Source organism: Desmodus rotundus, chromosome 4 (genome assembly GCF_022682495.2).
Source record: "Desmodus rotundus isolate HL8 chromosome 4, HLdesRot8A.1, whole genome shotgun sequence".
Classification (NCBI taxonomy): domain Eukaryota; kingdom Metazoa; phylum Chordata; class Mammalia; order Chiroptera; family Phyllostomidae; genus Desmodus; species Desmodus rotundus.
This window is the reverse complement of record NC_071390.1, coordinates 125867110-125894564: the sequence shown is the minus strand read 5'-3', so window position 1 is coordinate 125894564 and position 27455 is coordinate 125867110. Positions and strand designations below refer to the sequence as shown.

The 27455-nt window shown below is 35.1% G+C and overlaps 1 protein-coding gene across 1 annotated transcript; it reads left to right on the top strand.

Moving 5' to 3' along the window:
- Window positions 1-1193: 1193 nt before the first annotated feature.
- LOC112320054 (sulfotransferase 1E1) lies at window positions 1194-26822 on the top strand. The gene is made up of 8 exons (XM_024577437.4): window positions 1194-1324; window positions 6653-6814; window positions 12038-12163; window positions 12970-13067; window positions 17584-17710; window positions 19301-19395; window positions 23194-23374; window positions 25878-26822. The coding sequence occupies exons 1-8, from the start codon at window positions 1222-1224 to the stop codon at window positions 25988-25990; spliced, it is 1005 nt and encodes a 334-aa protein (XP_024433205.2). The 5' UTR covers window positions 1194-1221; the 3' UTR covers window positions 25991-26822.
- The last annotated feature ends 633 nt before the right edge of the window (window positions 26823-27455 follow it).

The window sequence follows — 27455 nt, the reverse complement described above, 5'->3', positions numbered from 1 at the left end:
ATGTAATAAAAAGGGGGGGTTGTGCCGGACCCTGTATTTTCAATCCCTAGACCGCAGATGCCATGAAATGTGCTAATTACAGAGTAAGACCCTATTATTAAGCTATCTACAGTCTAATACGTTTTTTTCTTCAACCCCTTCATAAAGAAGGTGGAGAAGTAAAATATAACTTTACCACAGTGGAATTAGGCTCATTTACGGCAATTAAAGGGTTTGAAGGTCATTCAATGGAATATTCAGTCTTACAAGAATCACCAAAGGCCTTTCAAAGGATGTGCAATCTAATGAAAAATTGAGAGACAAATGAGAACTAATCAGGTTTGGAACTGAGTTGGAGGTTTTGAGGGGATGGAGGTGTGGTAGCAAGGGAAAATTTTGTCACCTAAAGACAGAGTAGGTACAGCGATGTGAAAAACAAATGTGTAGAATTCACAGATTCCACAAACACTTGGCATTTTACCTTTCTCATCTTTTTATCTAAATTCCAATGATGTCAAATGGATAACTTGACCCGGAAATTCCACAATAAACCTTGTATTAAGCCTGTGATTCAGAGCAGAGAGAAGTGAGATTTTGAAAGTAATAACCTAAAGGTGAGTGATATTTACATGCTTTCCTTAGCTGTCATCTGGTTTTGGTGTTCAGGGCTGCTTAAGACTATAGGCAAACATTTTAAATAGAAGATATTTTCCAATTGACTTGTTAGGGCATGACCAAGTACTATAAAGCTTTCTTTGACAGGTGTTAGTAAAATGAGTTGGTCTCCTGATACAGGGTCTTCACGGCCCTCCTGTGTCTTCCCTGTCATTTTCTCCTCTCCCCTCACTCCTCCAGTGAATTTATACTTTGGAGGTCAACCTTAACAATTTTATTATTCATCAGTGAGTAAGTAAGAGGTTTTTCTTCCCAAGCTCTAGTATATTTTGCTCTTATCTTCTCCCTTATCTTCCCCTTCGTTTGCTGTTCGTCCCTCTCCCCAATCCACTGATGGACTTTGGCAAATCTAAGAATTTGAGTATGAGCCAAGAAGGAAAAATAACAGCAGAGGCAGTCCACATCTGTCTGAATGAGCATGACTGTGTGTGGCTGACTGCATTTGCAGGTATGGATCTGTATTTGTGTTACTCCATTGCATCACAGACTCTGGAAAGCCAAGCCCACAAGTTAATCTCCGCCTCCTTCTCTGGCATTAGGAATAAAAGCTCCTCAGAAACATTCCAGATGCACACACAACTCATCTTTTTTTGCCGCTTAAAACCTGAGTGGGGATTTGAGGAAAACTACACTGAATCACCCAGTTTCCTTCACAGGATCATCTGGACAGGTTGTATTTTTAATATTATTATAAAGCTGTTAAAAAAGAAATATAGAAAGAATAAAGTCTTTATCAATACTTTAGTCACTTTGTAATGTAAAGCATTTAAAGTCTTTTTAAATCCTGTGTGTCAATAAAAATAGCATCTTGCATTTATGTAGTGCTTTTCTGTTGTAAGAGCTTTAACATAAGTGACAGTATGATAGTTACTTTGTAAGACCTGCTCACTAGATATATTCTCCATTTTACTTATGAAGAAATAAAGCAAGCGGGGTAGAAACACAGTGAAGACTGACTTCTAGTCTGGTGTTTACTTGTGTGAAATATACCTGAAAAAGTCTGTTAGTACCATGGGTGCTGCAAACATTACTGTTACTGTTAAGAAAGAGACATCAGATAAATACAGCAGGAGTACAAACGTTTGGGCAAGTACTGACAGGTAGATCATCGGCAGGATGGCACCTATTTTTATCTAGGAGTCTTTAATAAAAACTAAAGAAACCAGAGAGACTTGAATTAACAATTAAGTTTAATAAATATTTTTGAGCATCTACTTTGTGACACAGTGCTGAGGCCTGGGATAGAATTATGTACAAAGGATGTTCTCTGCTTTCAGACATTTTACCTAAAAATAGGTAAGTCTGAGACAGTGAGGACTGACTGAGTCCTATGCATGTACTCACCACAGTATCCCAGCGCTTCACACTGTTCCAGGGGGTGAAGTAGGCACTCACACAGAGAGTATTTGCTGAATGAAAGGCAGATTGGGGGATGGAGAAGGGGAAGCCAAAAAAAGGAAGAAAAAAAGAAGCAGGAAACAAGAAACGAGAGAGAAAGAAGAAAAAAATCTTTTTCCGAATTCAATTGAATTTATGAATTAGAGTTTTAACTTTTTTATTTTTTTTGCTGGTGTTTCTAGACAACAGTAACCTACATGCTCACTTACAAAATAAAACTGACCATTTCTAATTAAAACATATCTTTTGAGAAAGAACAGATTAGCTAGAAGGTGTGTCCATACATTGTGATATGAGATAATTTACCAAAAGTAGTTAAACAAAGAAAGAGATTTTATTATACGCCACTTAGTTTAATCCTGAGTCCAGAATTGATCACAAAGGGGCCGCCAGAAGTCAGACAACTCTTCAGTGATAAATCAGCTACTCCCAGCTGACTATAAGCCAATTCTTTCACATTTGGCAGAACACCAAGAAAGTTGTTCACATGAATAAACAAATTAGTAGGCAGGGCAAGCGTGGCCTTTTATACACACTTCTTCCAGTGAAAGGTCTATTTTCTGAGAACAAGGGAAGGTTTGGAGAACAAGCTGATTTATTAACAAGACTGGTTCTAATAAAATATCAATTTTGGTGAGATTACATCTGGTATATCTGAGAGGGAGGTTTTGAGAGAGTTGAGTTTACCCTTATGGACTGTTTTTTCCCCCGCTTTTGGTAGGAACGGCCATGAGTAGTGTTGTTTTGTGGTTTACCAAACACATGTTAAGCCATTATCTGGTTAAAAACAAACAAAAGAAAACCTCTTACATTGTGTCTCTCTTCTGTTGTGCAATCTGGGGCCCCAATGGAATGAATGTCATAGCAGGTTGTACCAGAGAACTTTAGACAAGCAAACAGGGACAAAATTCATATTAGACATTTATAGTATTTACCTCCTCCAGTAGAAACAGATCACTGACTCTGATTTTCTTCAGCTAACTTTCTGTGTAGATTCTTAGGAATTTTTTGACGACACATACTTTCCTTGCTTTGAACAGATATTACTACGTAATGTGTACTATTACTGAGAGGGTCCAAGTGTCTAGTTCTTCTACTTTATCATATAGATGTGCCATAATAAAAATAAAAGCTCATACTTATTAAACATTTATAATCGGCCAGGATTATACTTTAATTGAATTACCAATAATTGTTTAGGCAAGTATAATTATTAACATCCTCAATTTGTAGATGAGAAAATGGAGCACAGTCAAGTTACTTTGCCAGGATCACAGCATTTCAATTAACAAAGCTAAGATTTAAACCAAGGTGGTCTACTTTAGAACTCATATTCTTAACTATTTCCTCTACTATGTGCACATTAATCATCTAAATTAATATAAATGTGTAAACTTTTAACACATATGTGTTTTTCATTATATGTGCACCTTTAAATACTTAGTAACCATACCAATCATAAGGCAAACATTTAACACACTTGATTATATGCACAATAAAATGCTATGCAACAATATTACAAAAGTAGAAAAAAACATATCTTTGATATACAAATCAATAATAAATTACTAACTATAAATCAGGAAAAAGCATTAATTCTGATGGGAAAAATGGATCAAAATGATTAAAATAACCAATAAACTTACAAAATGTGAAAATATGAAAAATTACAAAACATCTATAAAATACAGATTTAAAAATATATATTCAATTATAGGTTGTAATTGAAAGATTATAACAAATAATTTCCAGTGTTGGTGAGGATGTGAGAAAATAGGAAATTTCATATACCGTGCAAATTTGTACAATATTTCAGTGATTCGTTAATAATATTTATCAATACTTTGCACATGCATAACTTTTATTTTGGCATTCCCAATATCACCACAAAGATAAGTGTAAAAATATAGATGCTCAAAGACATTCATTAAAGTACTACTTCAAAAAATTGGGAAAAATAGGAATTTCCATCAATAAAGAATTGTATCATCTATGTTACATCCATACTATGGACTACTATGTGTCATTTATAAGAATAAAAACAGAACTTACATATCAACACCAACATGTGTTCACATTATATAGATCAGTGAACAAATAGATTACAAGCCCTGGATGGTGTGGCTCAGTGGATTGAGTGCCTGCCTGCTAACCAAACTGTTGTCACTTTGATTCCCAGTCAGGGCACATGCCTGGGTTGTGGGCCAGGTCCCCAGTAGGGGTGTGTGAAAGGCAACCACACATTGATGTCTCTCTCCCCTCTTTCTCTCTCCCTTCCCCATCTCTAAAAATAAATAAATAAAATATTTTCAAAAGAATTTAAATAGATTACAAATAAAAGTAAAATATAATACAATAGAAAATATATACATAAGTATGTTCTAATATATATTTGGAAGCATAACTGCAATACTACTAGGAGTGATTTTTTCTTAAGAGTAGAATAAAGAGAACACTTCCTCTTTTCTCTAATATTTCATTTTTTCAACAATCATATAAAATAATATATTTATATACACATTTACAAGTATGCATAAATATGTACATATTTATCCTTCTTTGTGTAAGGCAAATATGGTTCCATCTTCAAGGAGTCTTGTGCAGGACAAACAAAACTTAATAATGATGTCTGTTTTTACATAGAAACTGTGACTTATAAATATGATTTTAAAATAAAACCTTTTAAGTCTGACACAACATAAATAAATAACATTCATTTTCATCCCTCTGGTAGTTACAGAAAGAGGATATATGAACTTTTTACAGGAAGGCCAATGGGAAGGCTATTTATATATATTAAATCAATAGTTGGAGAGGTTCCTGACTAGGGTAGTGACCAAACAATAGGAAAAGAGGAAAATAACAAAGATAGAATCAATGGGATTTAGTGTCAGATGCTGGTGAGCAAAGGTTAGGAGGCAACATCTGAAAGTTTCCATCTGTAATGTGCAGCCTACAAATGTACCAGAAAAAGCATACAGCATAAGTCAATGGTCTAATTATTTGGTTTGATTTGTAGGACCCTTATTTTTCTAAAATTTTACCATCAGATATTCCTTCCTTAGGGGTTAACTCATTTGTTACAGTATCTGCTAATTTCATTTCTCTTTGCAATGTGTTTCTCCTGGATTAGGACTCTCCTTGAAGAGGAACATATTAGGTGGCCAAGAGAACGACTGCCTCCTGTTGTGATACAAACTCTCTGACAAACACAATAAAAGCTACAGCGGCTACAAATCTATGGGTGTATAACAACCTACCAGGCAGCTTTTGGAACAAAAATGAATTAAATAGAGATCTAGAAACACTAATGTCAAAGAAGGATAAAATTAGTTGAGATGCTAAGTAAAAAACTGAAAATGGAGAAATCTGTGGGCAAAATGGTAGTGAAAGAAGTTGAAAACCAATGAAAGAAAATTTACTTAAAAACTGTGACTGACCCTGAACATGAAATGGGTTGTCATGGGATCAGGAGATGAGTTATTAAATGATAACCATCTGGTTTAACCTTATAATTTTCAGACATATCACTCAGTGGGAGTGTCCACTACTACAGTAATGATTAAGTGAGACAGAAAGGTAAAGGTAAGGTCAAAGGTCACAGAGGAACCGTCTATACCCTCAAGAATCACGTCAGTGTTATTAATGTCATCTTTTTTGTTTATTTTTTTCCAAAAAGATATTTATTATGTAATGCCATTTACAGTTTTTTACAGTTACTTAGTTGTAACCCACATAGTTTTTTAGTAGCTCTTTAGAACATGGTTCATTTCTTTCTTTCACTGACTGGAAAACAGACCTCACTTTGGTTTACAAGACCAAACTGTAGAAAGTGGATGCTAAACCTACTTACTCGTGAAAAAACAAACACCAATTTCTTTTTTTCTTTTTTTTAAAAAGATATAATTCTTCCAATTTTATTTATTTATTTTATTGTTGTTCAACTACAGTTGTCCCCATTTTGTCCCCACCACTCTCCTACACCCCACCCACCCCCACCTCCCACACTCATTAATTTCATCTGTTTTAAAAATATACTCACCAAGCATTTGAACTTCTTCACTAAATAAAAAATGTTCAGGAACTAAGGGAACTCTGTCTTGGAGAACTTGCAATAGCTATCAAAGATGTCCATCAGTTCATTGTTATTTAATGTAGATGTGATTAATCAAAGTGATTATTTGCCAAAATATTGTTGTATTTTTTAACCTCTTAGTCTTTTTATATGCCCAGCAATTTTGAAAGAGAAATTGAAGGCTCCATTGTTTTCATTCATTATGGAATGTATTATATATAAATATTACATATAAACATGATAATACCAATGTACCACATATTTTATATAGTTTTAAACATTTTACTTTATAATGGCTTGTATTTTCTTATTTTTCATATGTTAGACTTATCTTCTGAAAAGGATTAGAAACTCTTAAAGCACTGAGACTATGTTATATACTCCTTAAATACACATTTAGCCAATATGCTCAACAGCTAAAAAATGCTGGATGGGCAAGAGAACCTCAATACACAGAGCTATTATTACTGTTAAAACATTATAAAGTACTTACAAAGTGGAAAACATGCCTTATTTGTCTTTCAGTGTACCACTCTATAATGGATTCTTCCAAATGTGATGATTCTGAATTCTTTGGTAGAGTCCATGGAATTTTAATGTATAAAGATTTTGTCAAATATTGGGATGATGTAGAGGCATTCCAGGCAAGACCAGATGACATTGTCATTGTCACCTATCCCAAATCTGGTAAGTCTCCTTGTTATATCTAAGCTGTTCCCTTTTCTCCTAGGAATGGCAGACCCACCTTGAATGGTAAATATTAAGCTGTTCACTCCTTCCACACTCACTCTCTATATGAAATAAAGACAGATAGAGTAGTTTTTGTAGAGACAGAAAAAGTGGCATTGATAGCTCTATTCTAAGATCATAATAATCTATACCTATAAATTGAGTAATACCATTAAAAATGGGTACTAGCTTCTGGCAAGATGATGGTATATAAAAGTGGTACTTGGAACCTCCCACAATCACATCAAAATTACAACTAAACTGCAGAACAACCGTCATTCAGAACCACCTGAAATCCAGCTGAACAGAAGTTGTGTAAATAAGGATATAAAGAAAAAGCCACATGGAGACTGGTAGGAGGGGTGGAGACACAAAACCAGCTGGTCCCACACCCACGAAGTGGTACTTAAAAAATAAGAAGATATCTTGGTTGCAGAGGTCCTCTGTGAAAAGGACGGGTCCCAGCCTCACACCGTGTGCCCCAGACCAGGGTTCCACTGACAGGAGTTGAAATTCCCATAACTTCTTGCTGTAAAAACCAGTGGAGACTATGGATGAGTGAGACAGAGTACTTTTAGAGTCCCAGGTGTTCATCTTAAAAAGCCCATGCACAGATCAACTCAGACTCACTTCTTCTGAGCTCCAGTACTGGGGCAGCAGATCAAAAGATGCCTTGGACATACTGAGAATAACTGGCAACAGGGCAAAAGCTAGAGGAGTAGCTTTCTCCTAGTCAAAAGTGCTGGCAGAGGCCATTGTTCCTTTGCTGAGCCTCTCCACACAGAGCTGGTGATTGGGTGCCATATCTGAGTTTTCGTCAACCTGGCTCACACTGTTTGCCCCACCTTGGTGATTCGTTGAGACCCCATTGTACCCACCTTGGGGCCCACCCAAGCATTTTCAGTAGCTTTTCTATACAAATAGCTTCTCTTGGCTCATGCTATGGACTTTCATAAAATCTCTCAAACAAGCCTCTACATATCCTATACTCTTGCTAAGTGGTCCCAGGCCTAGCACAAACAACAGCCACCTTTGCTTGGCAACTTGGTTTCTGCAGGGAAGCTTCGAGCCCAGCAGCCTTCTGCAGATTGCTTTGTAGCCTATGCCAGGTGGCCATAGGCAGGGCACAGGCAGGGGCTGACCTTAGTCTGCACCTGCTGGGAAGGCCCAGAGTCAGCACACGTGGTGGACAAGATGCACAGCTTCAGACCAAGCTGAAGAACCACCTACCACTTCCATGAGCAACACCCTCAGGGGATGGACTCAGCAGGTACCTTAGCCCTGCTGAAGTGAGTTCTTCTCCGTGGGGTTGGCCCTTGCACAGCAGATCCTTTATGGCAGTTGCGGCCAGTCTTCACAGCCAAAAGAGTCAGTATCAGCAAAGTAAAAGGATGGAAAGAGATATTTCATGAAAGTAGAAACAAACAAACAAACAAACAAACTGGGGTAGCAATACTTATATCAGACAAAATTAGATTTTAAAATAGAGGCTATAACAAAAGACACAGAAGTACTCATCAAATTCCACTTCTGGGTATTTATCTGAATAAATCGAAAACACTAAATGGAAAAGACATATATATCCATACATTCATTGCAACATTATTTACAATAACCAAGATAGAGAAGCAACCTAAGTGTCCATCAATAGATTAATGGATAGAGAAAAAGTGGTGCATACATGCAATGGAATATGTCTCAGCCATAAAAAAGAATAAAATCTTGCCATCTGCAAAAACATGGATCAATCTAGATGGTACTGTGCTGAATGAAATAAGTGAGAGAAAAACAAATGCCATATGATTTCACTTGCGTGTGGAATTTAAAAAGCAAAATAAATGAACAAACAGAACAAAAACAGAGTCCGATTTAGGGAATATCATGACAGTTGCCAGATGGGTGGGAGTTTGGCAAATGAGTGAAAAAGGTGAGGGATTAAGAAGGACAAACTGGTAGTTACAGAATATTCATGGGAATATAAAGTACAGCATAGGGAATATAGTCAATAATATTTTAATAACTATATATGATGTCAGATGGGCACTAGATTTATTGGGGTGATCATTTTGTGAGTTATGTAAATGTCTAATCATGTGATTGTACACCTGAAACTAATATGATATTGTATGTCAACTGTCATTGAGAGATAAAAAAATGTTTTAAAAACATGAGGAATAGGAGACAACTCATAACTTCCCTTTTAAAGTGTAATAAGAGTATATTGTTTATATTACAGAATTGCCCCAGAAAATTTGAAAATACTTCAAGGTAAAATTCAAAAGGAGTTAGGAAGAATCATAAATATTCAACATAATTTGTCAAACATTATGAAATTTAGCCATGATCATGATTGGAAAGATAGAAGTTGAGGAGAAGTGAGCAGGTAAAGCTGAATTCTCAATGATCACAGGTAAGAGAAAGGTTACATTAGTGAATAAAAGCTGTAGTCAGTATCAGCACAGTTTACCAAATAAACTACAAGATATACCTAGTTCTTGGTGCCCCGTGCCTAAGCTTATGGGGCCTCATGGAAAATAAAGTTGAAAAAAACTGTTTGTAAAAACAAACAAACAAACAAAAAACCCAGCATGATTTGGGAGGATATTCCTTAAAATAGAGATTTAAAAATATATAAAATGTAAAATAGAAGATCTGTAAAAATTATGCAAAAGAAAATATACCCATGCAGGCTAACACAAACCTCCTGCTTCCCCGTAATAGTCATCAATTCTTTTTCTCCAGAAACAAGTCCAGCTGTCTCTTGAGCTCATCTGTACTCTCCTCCAATTGCCTTTTCCTGTAATTTATTCCGTATGTTTATTATCCCTTTCATGACATTCTCTGACCAGCATGGAAGCAGAAAAAGGCAACCCTTCATGCCAACATCTGGCTGCCTCTCACAAAGCTGAGACCTTTCCAGTGCTTCTCTTATGATTCCCCTTCATACACCCTGAACTGATTAGAATGTTCTTCATCCCCTAAGAAAATTCACAACCAAGAGTTCAGTAAACTTCATTCTATAAATAAATTGCCCATTATCAAGCTACTATCTTCATAAAAAGCTTAAAGAGTAACATAAATGCATTGCATTTATATTTTTGTGATATTGTGTTCCCCTTGGGAATTAAATTCCTTATGGGGAGCACTTCCCATTCCACTGACCTGCAATATAACTATTCCGTTTATCCTATAGAAATCAATTGCATTTAACTATTCTGATTCCATTTGTGTAAAATAAACTCAAACATATATGAAACTTTCAATTTTAAATGCATGTACATGTGTATTTATTTATAAAATATGGTATATAAAACTATAAATGTGTAATCATTTGCACAGGTAGGTAAACATGTATTTAATTACTTTGTGATTTTTTTCTTCAACTTTTGTATGATTTAGTAGTTTATTGTCTAATTTTCAGATTTTTTAAATTGATTTTTAATTTAATTCCATTATGGTTAAAGAATATATTCTGTATGGTTTCAACTCTCTTACATTTACTGAACCTTGTTTAACAGTTCAGAATATACTCTAGGTGATGAATGTACACTTGATAATATTCTGCTGTTGAGTGGAATGTTCTAGAAATATCAAGTTTGTTGATAGTTAAAAATAAAAGGGGAAAATGGGTATTTTTGGCCACATTAGAAAATTATGTACTGTAGATGGATAAGTATAGCGCCATAACTAAAATTTAAGACTACTAACTATGTTTATCTGATGTCATTATTGTCATTGTTGCATAGACAAAGTATAACCAATTTTAGCAGATTAAAAAAAAAACACCTCTTTGTCGGCTAACCAGCTTTTCTGTAAGTTCATCCCCAAAATTTCATATTTAAACAACATCTTTTTTCTGAGGTTAGCACAACTGTTATAGTTCTGAACTCATAATCATAGACCTTCAGAAATTAGGAGGGTCCAATTCAGACTTCTCTATCTTGTTTTTCCATTTAGCATTTAAATATGTCGAACACTAAGTATGTCTTTGGCCCTTCTGACTCTCTGCTCTTCGGACTCTCTAACATTGCTCTTCCTCCACTTCCTTGTCAGGATCTGTGTCAGTGTAACACCAGTTACCTGAAGAGGAAGCTTGAGAGCTATTCCACATTCACTCCTTGCTTCTTCATCGCCTACATTCAGTCGAAATGTTTTGTCTCTCATGTCTTGTAGATGTGTCTCACAGTCAGTCTCGTCCAGGTCTCTTGCCTCTCCTTGTTGACCCCTCACTCCATTGTTCTATTTACTCTGCCACTAGAGGACTTCTTCCAAAACACACCGCTGATAATCTCATTCTCTTACTTAATGTATGCCAATGCCTTTTAAAACTTTCAGAAAACAACTCTGCAGGGCATTTTATGCTTGCTGCCTGCTTGCCTCTATCGCCTCATTTCCCCCAGCTCTTTAGGTAGCTTCTTTGATTTAGGCCTTACAATCTATTTTCAATTCTTTTCCTCACAACTATATTATTCTAAAGTATTTGACCTTTGATTATTTTTTTAAAATAATAAGTTCTTCTACTTAAGTTCTTCTACTTAAAACCCTTCCCTACCTCACAAAACTGGTGAATTTATGCCAGTAATTTGTTAAGGCTAAGCTCAATTATTATGTTCTCTTAAGGGCATTTCTTGTTGAAACATCACAGCAGCAATGTCATGCTGAACTAAATGTTCCTCTTTTGCAGTCCTTTTAATCCCCATGCCTGCTGGTATCATAACATCTTAAGGAAAAAAGTATTGTAATTATTATTTCTAACTCTTCAAAGGGCCTTTGATCACCACAGGGCAAGGGCCAGATTTATTCTTTTCTATATCCTCTGAACGAAATACTCAACTTGAGGCATAAAAAGCTATCAGTAAACTTTGTGTCTGAAAGCATGCTTGAGTGTATCATCTATTATTCAAGTCTCCTGACTTTTTAAATGTAAATATTCAGACCCAAACTGTTATCAGCTTGCACAATGTCACAATTTTTCATGGACAAACTGGGACTCCTACCACAGGTATGTTTTACTATAATATTCACCCATATTTATCAAGGCTATTTTTGGGTCTGGGGCTATTCTGATGCCTTTCAAATATTACATTGGTAACATCCTACTTTATCCAGCTATAAATGCATCACTTCTATCACCAGCCCAGCATGGTCAGTGGGAGTCTCAGGTTTGTTTAATTTTCACAGGCACAACTTGGGTGAGTGAAATTGTAGACATGATATATAAAGAGGGTGATGTGGAAAAGTGCAAAAAAGACGTCATTTTTAATCGAATACCTTTCCTGGAATGCAGAAAAGACGAGATGATGAATGGTAATATTTATATTGATTTTAATAGCTATTTTATATATATATATTAAAGTGTGGATGTAGATGATATAAGGAAAGAGACTGTAATTGAGAGTGGCAATTAGTATTATGTCTTCTACGTAGTAAAGCATATACATTTAATTTAAAATCTTGATGAAGTTTATGGTATAGCATATGCCTGGAAAAGAGTGAATAAGGATAGCTCTTATATGTCTTCAGTAGAGCCTAGCGTTAAGTGAGAATTTATCTCTCTATGGACTAAACATGATAATGCTTTGAACACTAGAAAAATATCCATAAATTTTTAAGGATTTATGCAAAAGTACATTTATTACATTATTTTAATATTGTAAAAAATAGAAACACCATAAATGTAAGTTAAGAAAAGAATATTTAGAAGTGTTATATTGACACTAAAAATAATCAAAATTGTAAGGATATCATATGTTTCTTGACATTGCAATATCAGTATAATATATTGAGGAGAAGGATAATTAGAAAATACTAAAAGTTTTAGGTATGTTATGGTATTTGATAGCTGTGAATCTGGACATATGAATATATTTATATAGAAAGCTGTTTATCCAAATGTTAATAATGATTTTGCCAAAGTGATGAAATTTTATTTGATCTTTTTCCTTATAATTTCTTCTATCTAAAATTCTGTCATAGTTCATGTGAATATGTTAATTACAATATCATTATTAAAAGAGAATCTTAAAACTACTTTTATTTTTAAAATATATATAAGATCCATGTAAATGTTTATAATTTTTGAAGTTGTCTAACCTTTATTTTTTATAAATCAGGAGTAAAACAATTAAAAGAGATGACATCTCCTAGAATAGTGAAGACTCATTTGTCAGTGAAGCTTCTTCCAGCCTCATTTTGGGAAAAGAACTGTAAGGTAACCAGAGCCAAATATCCTCAAAACTTTATCCAAGTCAAAGACATTTTAGAATGTTCAAGTCATAACTGTGTTGTATACACACTTGTTTGTTAACATTTCATTGCATCTGTAAACATTTGATAAATGTAGATTATAATCAGCATAGTCACAGTCTAGATTCCAATGTCAACTTTAGAGGTGATTCTGAAAACAAACAAAAAACCCCAAGTAAATTCTCTAAGCCACAGTTTCCTCATCAGTAAAAGAAGGATAATAATAGCATGTTCCTCTTCTAAGGATTAAATGAAATAATGTTTTTAAACTGCACAACATAGTGCCTAGCATATAGTAAACGATCAATGGTAGCTACTTTCGTATTTGTTGCTTTTACTAACTGTATTGAATGTGCTCCTTTTACAAACTTTTGTGCTCGGCAAGCACATGAACTAGACAAGGAGAAACCAGACAAATATCATGATAATTACTTACTGTCTATCATGTGCCAGCAATACAACAATTAAGTCATATGCAGTCCTTACCTTCATGGACACACAGTTCATTGTGATAAAAGGGCAAGCAAATAGAGAATGCATTGTCATAGGTCAGGTATGCAAAGAATTCTAGCCTAGACACTGAGGGTAGGGAAGACATCCGTGGGGGGCAAGTAACATCTCAGCTGATGTTTTCAGAATGCATAGCAGTTAGTCTGTACATTCCCAGAGGGAATGACGGGGGATTTACAATGAGTTTGGCTGGAAAGTTGAGTGTACATATCTATTGGATGAGTGAAGGAAGATAAGCTAGGGCTTGATTACAACAAACATTAAAGTCAAGTTAAGAAGTTTGGAGTCTCTTTAATAATAATGAGGAGTTATAGACATATCAACTTGCTGACTAACATGATCAGTTTTTTTAAGAAAGAATCACATGAGTAACCCCAAAGTATGAGCATAACATTAATTCTTAAACCACTGAGGCTGTTCTTCAAGATCTTTCTAGCTTTTTTAAAGGCACACTATGACCCTTACTATATATATGACATACTAAAATACTATATGCTGTCATTACTAACAAAAAGAGGGACTTATCACAGTCATGAAACATTTCTACTTGGTACTCTGATGTTACATGGTGTATTTGAACTTCTGGAGATTCATGGTCCAAACTTCTGTAGATCCCAATGTTGCTTGCTTGTTTGCTTGCTTTTTTAAAAATAAGCAATCCTAGATACACCACATGCACTACACTAAAGTCATTCGTTCTCTCTCAGTATATTTTCTAGGAGAGATGTCATTACCATTTTTTCAAGATTTGACCAAGTCACTTTTTTTCCTTTGAAGAATGGATTGTAACCTTGATGTTGCCACATTTACTTTTCAAATGGAAATAGATACCGTTCTTTTAGAATGGTTTCCTAAAACTTCACAAAACTGCTTATCATATCAAAGATCATCAAAGAGTAAGAAATAGTTAAATGGATTTATGTTCTGAATACTTCCAGGATGATTCACTGGAAGACAAGGAGACAGAAGAATTGAGATGATTAGTAAAACTGTGTGTAGAGGTGTAGACCAGAAATTATAAGTGATAAAAAAGAAAAAGGAAGAAACAGGCATAATAAATAATAGGCAATTAAGGGCAATAGAATTGCGGCCTCGGAGTGGTTGCAGGAAAGGTATATTGGAAATAACTGATAAGGAAAAGGGAGAATCAGGACTTTCTTGAAGAAAACATGATACTGCAGGATAAGGCTCCAGAAGTTAAACTTTTAAGGTACTGACAAGAATCACAACCTGATTATAACATTGGTTGGCTGAGGTAAAATAGGTAATGATCAATGAATACAAGAACCTAGAGGATCAGACGGACAGATACTAACATTACACAGAATGATAACCAGATTTGAAATGGAGAGTAATACTAAGAGGCAGGTATTAAAATCTTTCATGAAATCAAGAAAATGACCACAAGCTTAGAATGGCGTCCGCTGGTGGCAGGTGCCATTGTATCTTCTTGAGCCCCTCCCAGATCCAGCCTGCAGGGTGCAGAATCTGAATCCCGTTAATCTTTCTAACACTGATCTAGCCCATGCCTGGTGATTTTCTGAGACTCTGCTCTACAAAATTCAGACTGAAGCTCTTTTCAGAGTCTAATCCACACAGGTGGTCAGCCTGGGCCTATGCTGCAGAATTTCCTAAAATCTGTCAAAGGTCCACAAACCCCAAGCATACAGCGGCTTGCCTCTGGAGGCCCTGGACTTCTTTGCTAAGGGGCCCTAAGCCTGGCACTAGGGGCCACCAGTGTCGGATCCCAGCAAAACTTCTCCCAGATGCTTCCAAGCCCAGCACAAGCAGCTACCAACTGCAGATCACTTTGTAGCTCCCTACCTGGTGGCCCCAGGCCAGACACAGGCAATGGTTGATCTTGGACTGCACTTAAGCCCCTCTTATAAAGCCTCCAAACCAACACATCTGGTGGCCAGCTTCAGACCACACCAGAGCACCACCTGATTAACCCCACAAATGACACACTCAAAAGGGTGGACTAGAAAAGCTTCAGAGCCCAGATAAAGCAAACTCTCTGCTCTGTGAGGTCAGCCCACACACAGCAGCTTGTCAGCTATAGTCACAGCCAGTCTTCAGAGTTAGTCAGCCTGATGAGTTGCCAGGTGGGAGGGGGGTTGAGGGACTGGGTGAAAAGACAGAAGGGATTAAGAAGTACAAATTGGCAGTTACAAGTCATGGAGATGTTAAGCACAGCATAGGGAATATAGTCAATAATATTATAATAACTATGTATCGTGTCAGGTGGGTGCAAGATTTGTTGGGGGATCACTTTTGTAGGTTATATAAATGTTTAAACACTATACTGTACACCTGACAGTAATATAATATTCAATGTCAACTATAATTTTAAAGTATTTAAAAATAAAGTCAACCCAATTTAAAAGGAAACCAAACACTCATAGTAAACAATATTAACATAAAAATGGCATCAGCTAGGAGAATTATGTATTGAGTGTCATAAAAACAGGGGTCTTTCAAGTGTGGTACTTTTAAGATGAATTATGGTCCCAAGTGAACTATGGTAAAGTAACTTTGACTCTAGAGGAAGCTGCAGTGAAAATCATAGCTTCAGGAAAGAGCTAGCGTTTCCAAGAAGGTTGCAAGAGCATGTGTAGTAAAAAGTTTGGGTTATAGAACAGGATCTGCCAAAATGAAAGCTTGGGGGGAGAGGGATTAATTTTGTGCTCCCCACCACCATCTGGGAAAGTAAAAAACTTCATGGAAGACATGGAGCTAAGCTTTAAATATGGATAGTATGAGATGCAGAGAATATTCAAGACAGAGGTAACAGCATGAAGAAAGTAAAGGGGTGAAAAGTCTGAAGGAAATTCATGGATAGAGTGGCGAAGAGTTCCACTCAACTAATAGGCAAAAAGAACTAGGGAGAGTTGTAAATAAAATTGGAAAATTTCAATAAGGCTAATAATAGCTTTGATAAGAAAAATAATTTACTTTTTTTTCTGTAGTAATTAAAGTTTTTATGGTGGGATCTTAAAATGAGATCCATAGTTCTTAGAATAAAATAGATTTCCTTGGAATTGTTTGAAAATATGGAGACTTGAGTAAGACAAGTTAGTGAGCTTAATTATATCCCTTAAATAGTGGACAAGTGAAGAGCAGTCTTTCTTCCCTGATGGCATTGCTCGGGTGACTGAGGGCGCAAGTGGAAGGCCACGGGGATATGGAATTTGCTTTTGCAGATCTTTTCCTGTAGCATTGCATATCAGACCTAGAGGAGACTACAGAGATCTGAACCAACTCACTTGTTTGTGGATAACAATTTAGGTCCAAAATGATTGGTGCTTTAGGTCCAAAATGAAAGGATGATAGAGCTTCTTAGTGCCAGAACTAGCTATGAAAAGCAAGGCTCCTGATTATTAATTTGCTGGTATTTCCTCCATATGTAAGATAGAAATTCAACAAGATGTTGGTGGAGATTATATTTTCATTGAGGTTAATGTGACCCTCATAAATATAGTTGTTTTCTAAAGATCATGAGTGAGAAAACAGCAGGCCTTTTTTTTTTTTTCTTTTTTAGTATACAGAACAAATGGTAGAGTAGAAAGATCAGAGGACTTTATTACTGAGTGATTTACCAAATCATTTGCTCTCATTGATTTATTCACAGTGTTGCATTGTGACTCAGCTTCAGTTTAGTTACTTTACTTATATTGAGGATAATAATTTATCTGGCCCAATTTATAACAATGGAATTGTGACACTCAAATGAAGTATTATGTGAAAAATACCATGAAAATGAAAAGTTAAAACAAACATTGAACAACACTGCAAAAGATGCTGTCATCTCAGGCTATTGAAGGGCTTTGCTTTTTTATAATTTTACATACTTTCTAAAATGCATATGTATCATGTTTATAGTTGAAAACTCAAATGCTTTCTTTTAAAATCTTAATGAAACTACATTTGAAAATAATAAGGTGATTTTGGATTTGATTTTACCTTCTCAGATGATCTATCTTTGCCGGAATGCCAAGGATGTGGCTGTTTCTTATTATTATTTCTTTCGAATGGTAGCTGGTCATCCAGATCCTGGAACTTTTACAGAGTTTGTGGAGAAATTCATGGAGGGACAAGGTAGGAACAGCTTCCTTTCTTTGAATTCTTTCAATGTAAATGATACAAGACAAATGACATTTCTGAACAAAATTTTCTGTTGCCTTTCCTGGTCTGTTATCTTCCCCATTCCTTAATTAAAAAAAAAAACCAGAAGTTCTAGGTGCCCTTGAGCTTTAGAGCAAGCATAGGGTTTCGAGGTGTGGATGGCAAATTGTAGAATATAGACAGCTCAGTTCAATGCCTAAAAATAAATATATATATATAGGGCTTGGAGGTACCAATTTTTCTCTTTAAGATTGAGACTCAGTGTCAAATTTTTTTCTCCTGTCTTTTTTTATTATTCGAAAATTATTTTGCAGCATGTTATTACAACTCTATTGAACAAGAGGGGAAAGGGAATAGAAGAGAGCGATTGCCCATTTGTTTCTAAGGAAAATTTTAGGTGCTACACGGGGGCAGACTTTACAAAGAAATCTGAAGTTTTTACTCATTCTACCCAGTGTACAGTCTGAATGATTCAATTAGATTTCTCAGAACAGTACTAGAATTACTTGAGCAGAAATTCTGGAAAATTTTGCCTTTTTATTTAACTCCAGACTAAAGCAATTGAGTATGTAGATTTGAGGAAGAAAGAGTTTGGGAGATTCTAGTATTAACTGAAGGCCATCCTGATCCTGTAATAATTGTAAGGAAAATGATAACAATACCACTGTTATTTCCATAGAAGCTAATATTGACTCAATAAAAGTAGGATATATGCATTTTATGTCTGTTGGTATATTTTGAGAAACTTTATGCTAATGCATAATAAATAAAATATATGCCTCAAGATCATGAAAACCCACACTGTAAGGAAGAGAAAGATAAAGTTGTACCTCCACAAAACAAATGAATAAAATCATTATAAGTACCATCATATAATTTCCTCTGTAAAGAAAATATCACCAGTAGAGTAAAAGAACAAGAAATATGCAATGATTTAATGCAAAACAGAATACTTTGACTCACACATTCTGATATCATTCTGTCAGCTTTTGTTGGGTGAACACTTGGATATGTGTCAGAGAAGATAAGGGAAGAGAAAGGAAGAGACAGAATTTGGTCCTATCACATCATCTCCAAAGTCTTCTAATTCTCTTAGAGTGAGAATGACACTACAGGTCCTTAAAAGAACAGCTCTTATCATCTAACTGCAAGTAGTAGAATAAATAATTGTATAGTTACTAGCTTCAGTTGCCAGAGCCAGTTTGTAAATGGCAAATTTAAGACCTGGGCTGAATTCTTATTATAAGAACATTAGTAACATAGTTCCAGTAACTCATCTCCTTTCACCAACAACCCAATTTTACATACATACACACACACTTTTTCTCTGTGACATAAACCGTGTCATAATGATGAAAATTGAGAATATGTTTCTGTATATGAATCATTCAACATATTTTGCCTCCTTGCTGCAGAAAAATTTGCTTAATATGTGAGACTGATCTCTAGTTTTCATTCTGTGATCATTTATTTATATTAATTTGTTGCTACTGTTGTTTGAACACTCATTCTAAAACTATATAAAGATGATACTATGCTCTTATGTTTTTTCTCTAATTTTAGTTCCTTATGGTCCCTGGTATGAACATGCAAAATCTTGGTGGGAAATGAGAAAGAATCCACGTGTGCTATTTCTTTTCTATGAAGACATGAAGGAGGTAAGAAGCTGAAAACAGATGAGCAACTTACATTTTTATAATATTTATAATGTTATATTTTAGTAATTTCTAAAATGTTATCATTTAGCAACACCCTAGATACAAAAACCTGCCTTTAAATGAATGGTTAAGCTACCTCCAAAAATTACAGTTGTCCAGAAACTTTAGCACAGATTTAAAGTTAGTGAATAAAAATCTGTGAATGAATATGTTTAAACCAAAGTCTCAAAATATTACCAAAAACAAAATTTGAAAGAAAGTGAAATGAACCAGGTGGTGAGAGGCAAATACCATATGATCTCACCTTTAACTGGAACATAATCAACAAAAGAAAAAAGCAAGCAAAATATAACCAGAGACATTGACGTTGAGAGCAATCTAACAATAACCAGAAGGGATTGGGGAGGGGAGAGTGGGGAGAGGGGATTACAGGAACTACTATAAAGGACACATGGACAAAATCAAGGGGGAGGGTGAAAATGGGGGTGGGAGGTGGGTTTGGCTGGGGTGTGGGGTGGAGGGATGGGGCAAAAAGACAGACAACTGTAATTGAATAACAATAAAATTTCTTTAAAAGAAAGAACTTGACTTTATAAAACAAAACAACAACATACATAGATATATACACACAAGAAATCACAACAAACAAGAACAGTCAGCTGGTCTCCAAATCTATAGATGCTAGAATTATTAGATAAGGGTTTTTAAATAACTATGCATAATTTTTAGTGAAATAAAAGAAGAAATTATAAATTTTACAAAGAAGCAAGAGGTTACTAAAATTAACAAGTCAGATTGGAAAAATAGCAAAATAGAATTTCTTTTCTTTATTTTAAAAATATTTTAAATTTATTTTAGATGGAGGATGAGGGGAGAGAGAGAGAAAACGAGAAAAATAAACATCAATTTGTTGTTCCACTTATGTATGCATTTATTAGTTGACTCTTGTATGTGCTGTTAATAAGATTGAACCCCACAACCTTGATGTATTGGGATGACACTTGAACCAACTGAACTACCTAGCCAGAGCCAAAATAGAATTTCTAAAATAATCAGTTTAAATTAATCATTAAGAGATAGTTTAAATAATGTCAGACATACGTAAATCATGAATTAGTAATGTGGAAAGTGTAGCTGAGTTAATTCTATAAAATTTACCACATTGAAATAAATAGAATACTTTTCTTTAAAGTAATGGATATGTCAGCTAGCATGATAAGGTTCCACGTGTATCAATTCCAACTTTCAGAAGGAGAGAGTGAAGAGAATGCTCAGAATAGCAATATACAAGTCCGGTGGCCTCAAAATTTCCTTATACTCTAGTTTTTTTCTAGCTTCATCAATGATCGGGATAATACCACATAAAAACTACCGTGAGTTGTTATTCCATACCCACCATACTGACAACAATTGAAAAATTTGACAATAATAAATGTTAGGATTCGGATCAGTGAGAAGTAACACACTCCCGATAGTAGTGTGAAAAGACACAAACACTGTGGAAACAACTTGTCACTATCTACACTATGTTCTACAAAATATGAACATAGACGAAGACCCAGAAATTCCACTAGTAGATATATACTCTTGAAAAATTATGGCTGGTGTATATTATATACGAGGTCCATTATATAAGAGGTCTGTCCAGAAAAAGTCCAGCCATTGTTAATATAACGAGAATGGTTTGCGTGACATCGATGTAACCTGGCAGCCAAGGAGAGTGGACTGGAATGTGCATGTGTGAACAGTGGTGACTTCACTGTGCTAGTCAGTGGGGGCTGTAAACGTCATTGAGTGAGCATGTGTACTGTGTGGCCGTCACATTCAAAATGACCAAGCAACCGAGCAAGATCATTGTGGAGAAACAAGTCTGCATCAACTTTTTTGTTAAGCTTGACATTCCTCCATGGAAACACTTGAATGATTCAGAAGGCTGCAGCTATGGGAAACTGATGATTGGCAACTTCATCACTACAACAGCTCATGCATCACATCTCATGCAGAGTTTTTTGGTGAAACATCAAATCATCCAGGTGACTCAGCCCTTTTACAGCCCAGATGTGGCACCTGCAATTTCTGGCTTTGCCCCAAACTAGAATCACCTTTGAGAGGGAAGGGATTTCAGACTGTTGATGAGATTCAGGAAAATAGGATGGGGCAGCAGATGGCAATTGGGAGAACAGTGTGAAGTCCCAAGGTACCTACTTTGAAGGGGACTGAGGTGTCATTGTCCTATGTACAATATTTCTTGTATCTTGCATCTTCTTCAATAAATGTCTCCATTTTTCATACCACATACTATTTTTTCATGACTGGATACCTTCTGGACAGACCATATATATGCATATATGTATATACGTATATCACATCTTCATATATACACACCACACCTTCATACATATATATATCACATATCACATCATCTTCATATATGTGTGGGGGGTTATATATTACATCCTCTTTATCCTTTCATTTGTTAGTGAACTCTCAGGTTGCATCCATAGCTTGGTTATTGTAAATAATGCTACAACAATCATATCTTTGTGAATTAGTGTTTTTATTTTCTTTAGATAAATACTCAGAAGTAGAATTGATAGGTTGTATGGTAGTTACATTTTTAATTTTTTGAGCAACATCTATACAGTTTTTCTTAGTGGCTGCACTCATTTACATTCCCACCAACAATGCAAGAGGGTTCTCTTTTTGCCACATCCATGCCAACCCTTGCTATTCATTGACTTTTTCATAATAACTATTCCGACTATAACTATTATGTGGGGTGATATCTCATTGTGGTTTTGATTTGTATTTTTCTAGTGCTTAATGATGTTTAGCATCTTTTTATGTCTCTTGGCCATCTGTACGTCTTCTATGGGGAAATGTGTATTCATGCTCTCTGCTTATTTTTTAATCAGATAGTTTTCTGATGTTGAGTTGTATGAGTTCCTTATATGTTATGGATATTAACCCTTTATAGGATATATCATTGACAAATATCTTCTCCCATTCAGCATGTTGTCCTTTCTTTTTTATTTGATGATTCCCTTCACTGTGCAGAAGCTTTCTAGTCTGACATAGTCCCATTTGTTTATTGTTTGCTTTTATTGCATCTGCCAGTCATTATATAAATACATATATAATGGAACAGACACACACATACACATATATATATATATCCAAAAATATATTGCTAAGACCAGTGTCAAAGAGTTTACTGCCTATGTTTTTTTTTTCAATTTTTATTGTTATTCAATTACAGTTGTATGCCTTTTCTTCCCTTCCCTCCCCCCCACCCCAGCTGGACCCACCTCCCTCCCCCACCCCCACCATCCCCCCCGATTTGGTCCATGTGTCCTTCATAATAGTTCCTGCAATCCCCTCTTCCCACTGTCCCCACCCCACTCCCCCCTGGCCACTGCTAGACTGTTCCCTGCCTATGTTTTCTCCTTGAAGTTTTATGGTTTCAGGTCTTACAGTTAAGGAATTCATCCATTTGCATTTATTTTTGTGTATGGTATAATAAAGTGGTATTTCGTATATTGTATGTAAGAAATTATATGGTGTAAAATATATTTTATGTCCATTTTATGGCTGATAAAAATTGTGTTTAGAGAAATTTAAAATATACCACTTCTATAAGAAGTATTTTTCCTCATTAGAGGCCTAATTCCAATATCAGTGTGTAGTGGTGAGGGGGGGGCAAAGAAAGGCTTTTTTCCCTCTCTTTCTTCTTTTAATCCAAATAGTAATGTATTCAATTTTAGTATTTGAGTCTTCAAACTATTTTTTTATTTCTAGGACATCAAAAGAGAGGTGATAAAACTGATACAATTTCTGGGAAGGAAGCCTGCAGAGGAGCTCGTGGACAAGATTGTACAACATACCTCATTCCAGGAGATGAGAAACAACCCATCTACCAATTACACAACACTACCAGACTGCATCATGAACCAAAAAATATCTCCCTTCATGAGAAAGGGTGAGTCGGTCACGTGATTTGCCTCTGTTGCTACAGGAAATCACAAGTTGAAATAGTTGTAAGCAAACACCCATTGAGGCCTATCCATGCCTGTGGACTCAGCTTGTTTGCTTCAGAGTTGTTTCACATTTGAAGAATCTCTTCATTGTGTTTTAAGAGTTCCTCAGAGACATAAAATATTACTAATACTTCTACTAATAAGTTGTAATTGTTGATTATTTAGTGTATGTAGCATATTATGCTAAGAATGACCAGCAGCCACTGCAGCCTCAGCCCCAGCAATTGTACCATGCTCAGCTAGCCTACCATCTACTAGGCTTGTGTGCCTTGGTGCTGCACCATGTACATTGTATAAATAAATATAAATTCAAAGTACTAATTATCTTTAAGTTTTTATTAGAGAATCAGGAGAGAGCTTCTATTATTATTTCATTTTGAGATGAAGAAACAAGTTTAGAACAATTAGTCAGCTTTTCCTTGACCAAGTGGCAGACATTTTTCAAGACTACATGGCAAATGTCCAAACTCATCCAATATTATGTACATAAATATGTACAGGTCTTGCTTCACAGTCTGGAGCTCAATCCACTGAGCCACACCAGCCAGTGCTGTACAGGTCTTTATATATCAATATACCACAATAAAATTGTTTTAAAAAAGACTAAGCTTCAAAACCCCTAGCACAAATATGGCTCTGCTTAGCAAAAATATCAAAATTTCAAAAATGAAGTGACTTTCTATTGAGAGGAGGCATGATCTGATGAGATGTACTCAGTTTATAAACCCAAAGACATGGGGGATATACAGAATACGGGGATATCTAGTCTTACTGATATGTGAAAAAAAGTTGGGGTATTTTTGTGGCAGAAGCAGACTAGAGAAAATCATGCTCTTTAAACTAAATTGTCAGTGAGAAGGCCAGGGAATTTTTTAAATAATAGGAATAATAAACCTGCCACTGGGTGAAAACAGGGAGCCCCAGGAAAGAGAGTTAACATGCAGATTATATTGTATTGATCCATTTCTCAGATTATCTGTCTTCTTTCCCATAATATCCATATATTTTTTAAGATAAAATCCTGGACTTTAATTATCATTCTTATAAAGGGCTACTTACTGCTATACCCTCAGACCCTACCCAGAGCACATACTGAGTTAGCCAAAATGTCCTTTTAATTTTTTCCATGAGACACATTTTTCTCATTTTCACCAATACCTTTATTGAGTTGGATATTTTGAGTGTGTCGTCTATATCCCACAGGGTAGAACATTGATTGTTCTCGATTAATGTCTGGATTTGATCACTATCAACTTTGACTGGTCTATCTGACTGTGGAGCATCATGCAGTGAGAAGTCTCCAGCATGAAACTTTGCAGACCACTTTTGACACGTTCAATAAGTCACAAGGACCTTCTGCATGCACTACACAAATCAGTTTTTATGTTTCAATTGCATTTTTACCTTTCTTGAAATAGGCATCCAATGCCAAAAATGTTGCATATTTTCTTCTATGTTCAATGTTAAAATGACTACATAAAAATTCACCAATTTTGTTGTTTTTTTAATGCACTCTGATATGACAGCTGTCATAATACAAACAAAATTGTTTTGAATGAAGTTAAAATAAATAAGCACTACTAGAACCATCTTACAGAAAAAAGACAAATGAAATTTTCAGCCAGCCCAATATTTTCTATTATTTACTTTTGAGATTATTTCACTGGGAACATTTAGAGCTTCTTGAGCTAAGGTGGAAAGTGAACTACTGACTGATTTAAAACACAGGGTGACCTCCTTCTGCCAGGAGAAGGATGGATGTGACAGAAAGCAAAAGCAAAGGGCCTGCTAGACTACTGTCATAACCCGGGAGAGAACCGCTGAGGCATTTCTGTCGGTGGCAGCAGAATTAGAGAAAAGGCAATGAGTGTGGAAAAAGTCTGAGTATGAATAAAAAGTTAGATGTAGGATTGAAGGGACAACTTCCTAATTTATGCCTTGGGTTCCTGGTATTGCCGTTAATCTTATTATGGAAAAGAGAACTCAGTTTGGTAGGGACGAAATGAATTAATGTTTGAACTAGTTGAATTTAGGGTACTTGTATGGAACACAGGTGGCAATATTATACAGGCAGATGGATATGGAAATATAAATCTGGATGTGAGTGTTATCAGCATGAAGATGGACGTGGGTAAAATGTGGATCTCAACTTAGGAGGAAACCCCAACATTTGAGAAGAAATTGGAGAAAAAAGTTCAATGAAATAGCATTAGGGGAAGAGTCAGAGAAAGATATTTGCTGTGTATTGTTGTTTTAACAATATACAACAAGTCCTTCTTTGCAAGCTCAAATATGTATATTATTTGTGGTATATATTTTATTACTATAATTGAGGGTTACAGGTATAAAATTTGTATAGGTGTTAATGAAAGTGATGAATATTAGAAAACTTTATGACTCTGGCTTGAAGACACAATATTTACTGTTTTTGTGCTTTTGTTACAGGAATTGCAGGAGACTGGAAGAATCACTTCACGGTAGCCCTGAATGAGAAATTTGATGTGCACTATGAGCAGCAAATGAAGGGGTCTACACTGAAATTACGAACTGAGATCTAAGAAAGGTTTTCCTAACAGTCAGGGCCAGGACAAATAATGCCCCCGTTTTATTACAAAATCATAAGCATGTAATTCTGTAAAATAACAATATCACACTCAAGCCCACCACATGACATTTTAGGTGAAATGTTCAAATTAAAATTATAAATCATTACACCCATACTATTACCTTACCAACCATACGCAAGCAGGGGTTACTTGTGCTGGACCCTGTATTAGAGATTAAATGTTTTCTTCTCAGTATTTCTCAACTTTTCTTGTTTTAGACTGGTAGAGAAGAAGTCATATGAAAGGTTATGGTCAGGTTCACATGATTATTGAGATCTCAATATAAAAAGGTGAAGGATTTTTTTCATGGTATTATCTTTTTATTTTGTTTTTTTCTTTTTCTTCTCCTTCTTTTTACAAATATTACACAAAGCTGTCATCTATGGGAATGATGTAGGAAAACACAGTTTAAGTTAGAAGTTCATTAAAAATAAGCAAACATTCCAATTTTTTATGCTAGTTTTTTCCCATTTCATAATACATTTAGTATATGTATAAACTTGGAAAATCATGGGAGAAAGAACTAAAAAAATAAATAAATTCAGGGACATAATTATACCTATTCTTTTCTTCCTGATTTTTTTCACTTTCTACAAAATGATTGAATTTGGAATTTATCTTAATCTAATGTAAATTTTTCCTATAACTTGATCATATGTCTAAAAATACCCCCAATAAGTGTTATTTACATTTAATGTCATATATATATTGTAATGAATTTATATTCTGTAAACTAAAGGTTTGAAAAATGTGATATTAGCCAATAAAACAAAACCAAAAAGAATGGAGAACAATTATTGTTTTTATATAAACTGATGTTTTCATTTATGTCTCTTATGTCTCTGCATTCTATTGGCAATTTTTCCTATATTATGTTTATTTTAACATCCAATGCTTCCTTTCTCTAAATCAGAAGACACACAAGATCATAAAAATTTCACTATGAGTCTTCAGTAGATTATTACATCTGTAATTCCTAATCTACAAGTTCAAATCTAAGGAGAAATTAATATGGTTTGTTTTCTTACTCTTTAGAGAAAAATCGAGAAATTTCTGAACTCCATGTTTAATAGTATGATTTTTCAAAATCAAAGCTTCTGGAGTAAGTAAAAACACTTATTTTTTTTTAAAAAGAAGCATAACATACTTATGCAGTATACAAAAATTGGAGAGTCTTAAAAATATAAACTCTTTATCTATGAGGTTTTTGGGGTTTTCCACCTTTTTCACCCAGCATAGCCTTTGTTTTAAAGTTTATGTTTGTCTGTTATAAGTATTTCTATCCCAGATATTTTTGTTTTGTTTTATTTCCATTTTTATGAAATATATTTTTTCATCTCTTTACTTTCACTCTCTATGTGCCTTTGAATCTGAAGTATCTTGTAGGCACCATATGTAAGGGTTTTATTTTGTTATC

Coding starts and splice junctions, on each gene's coding strand:
- LOC112320054 (XM_024577437.4), top strand. CDS start 1,222: ATGCACACACAACTCATCTTTTTTTGCCGCTTAAAACCTGAGTGGGGA. Junction 6,815..12,037: donor TGTCACCTATCCCAAATCTG/GTAAGTCTCCTT, acceptor TAATTTTCACAG/GCACAACTTGGGTGAGTGAA. Junction 23,375..25,877: donor ATCTCCCTTCATGAGAAAGG/GTGAGTCGGTCA, acceptor CTTTTGTTACAG/GAATTGCAGGAGACTGGAAG.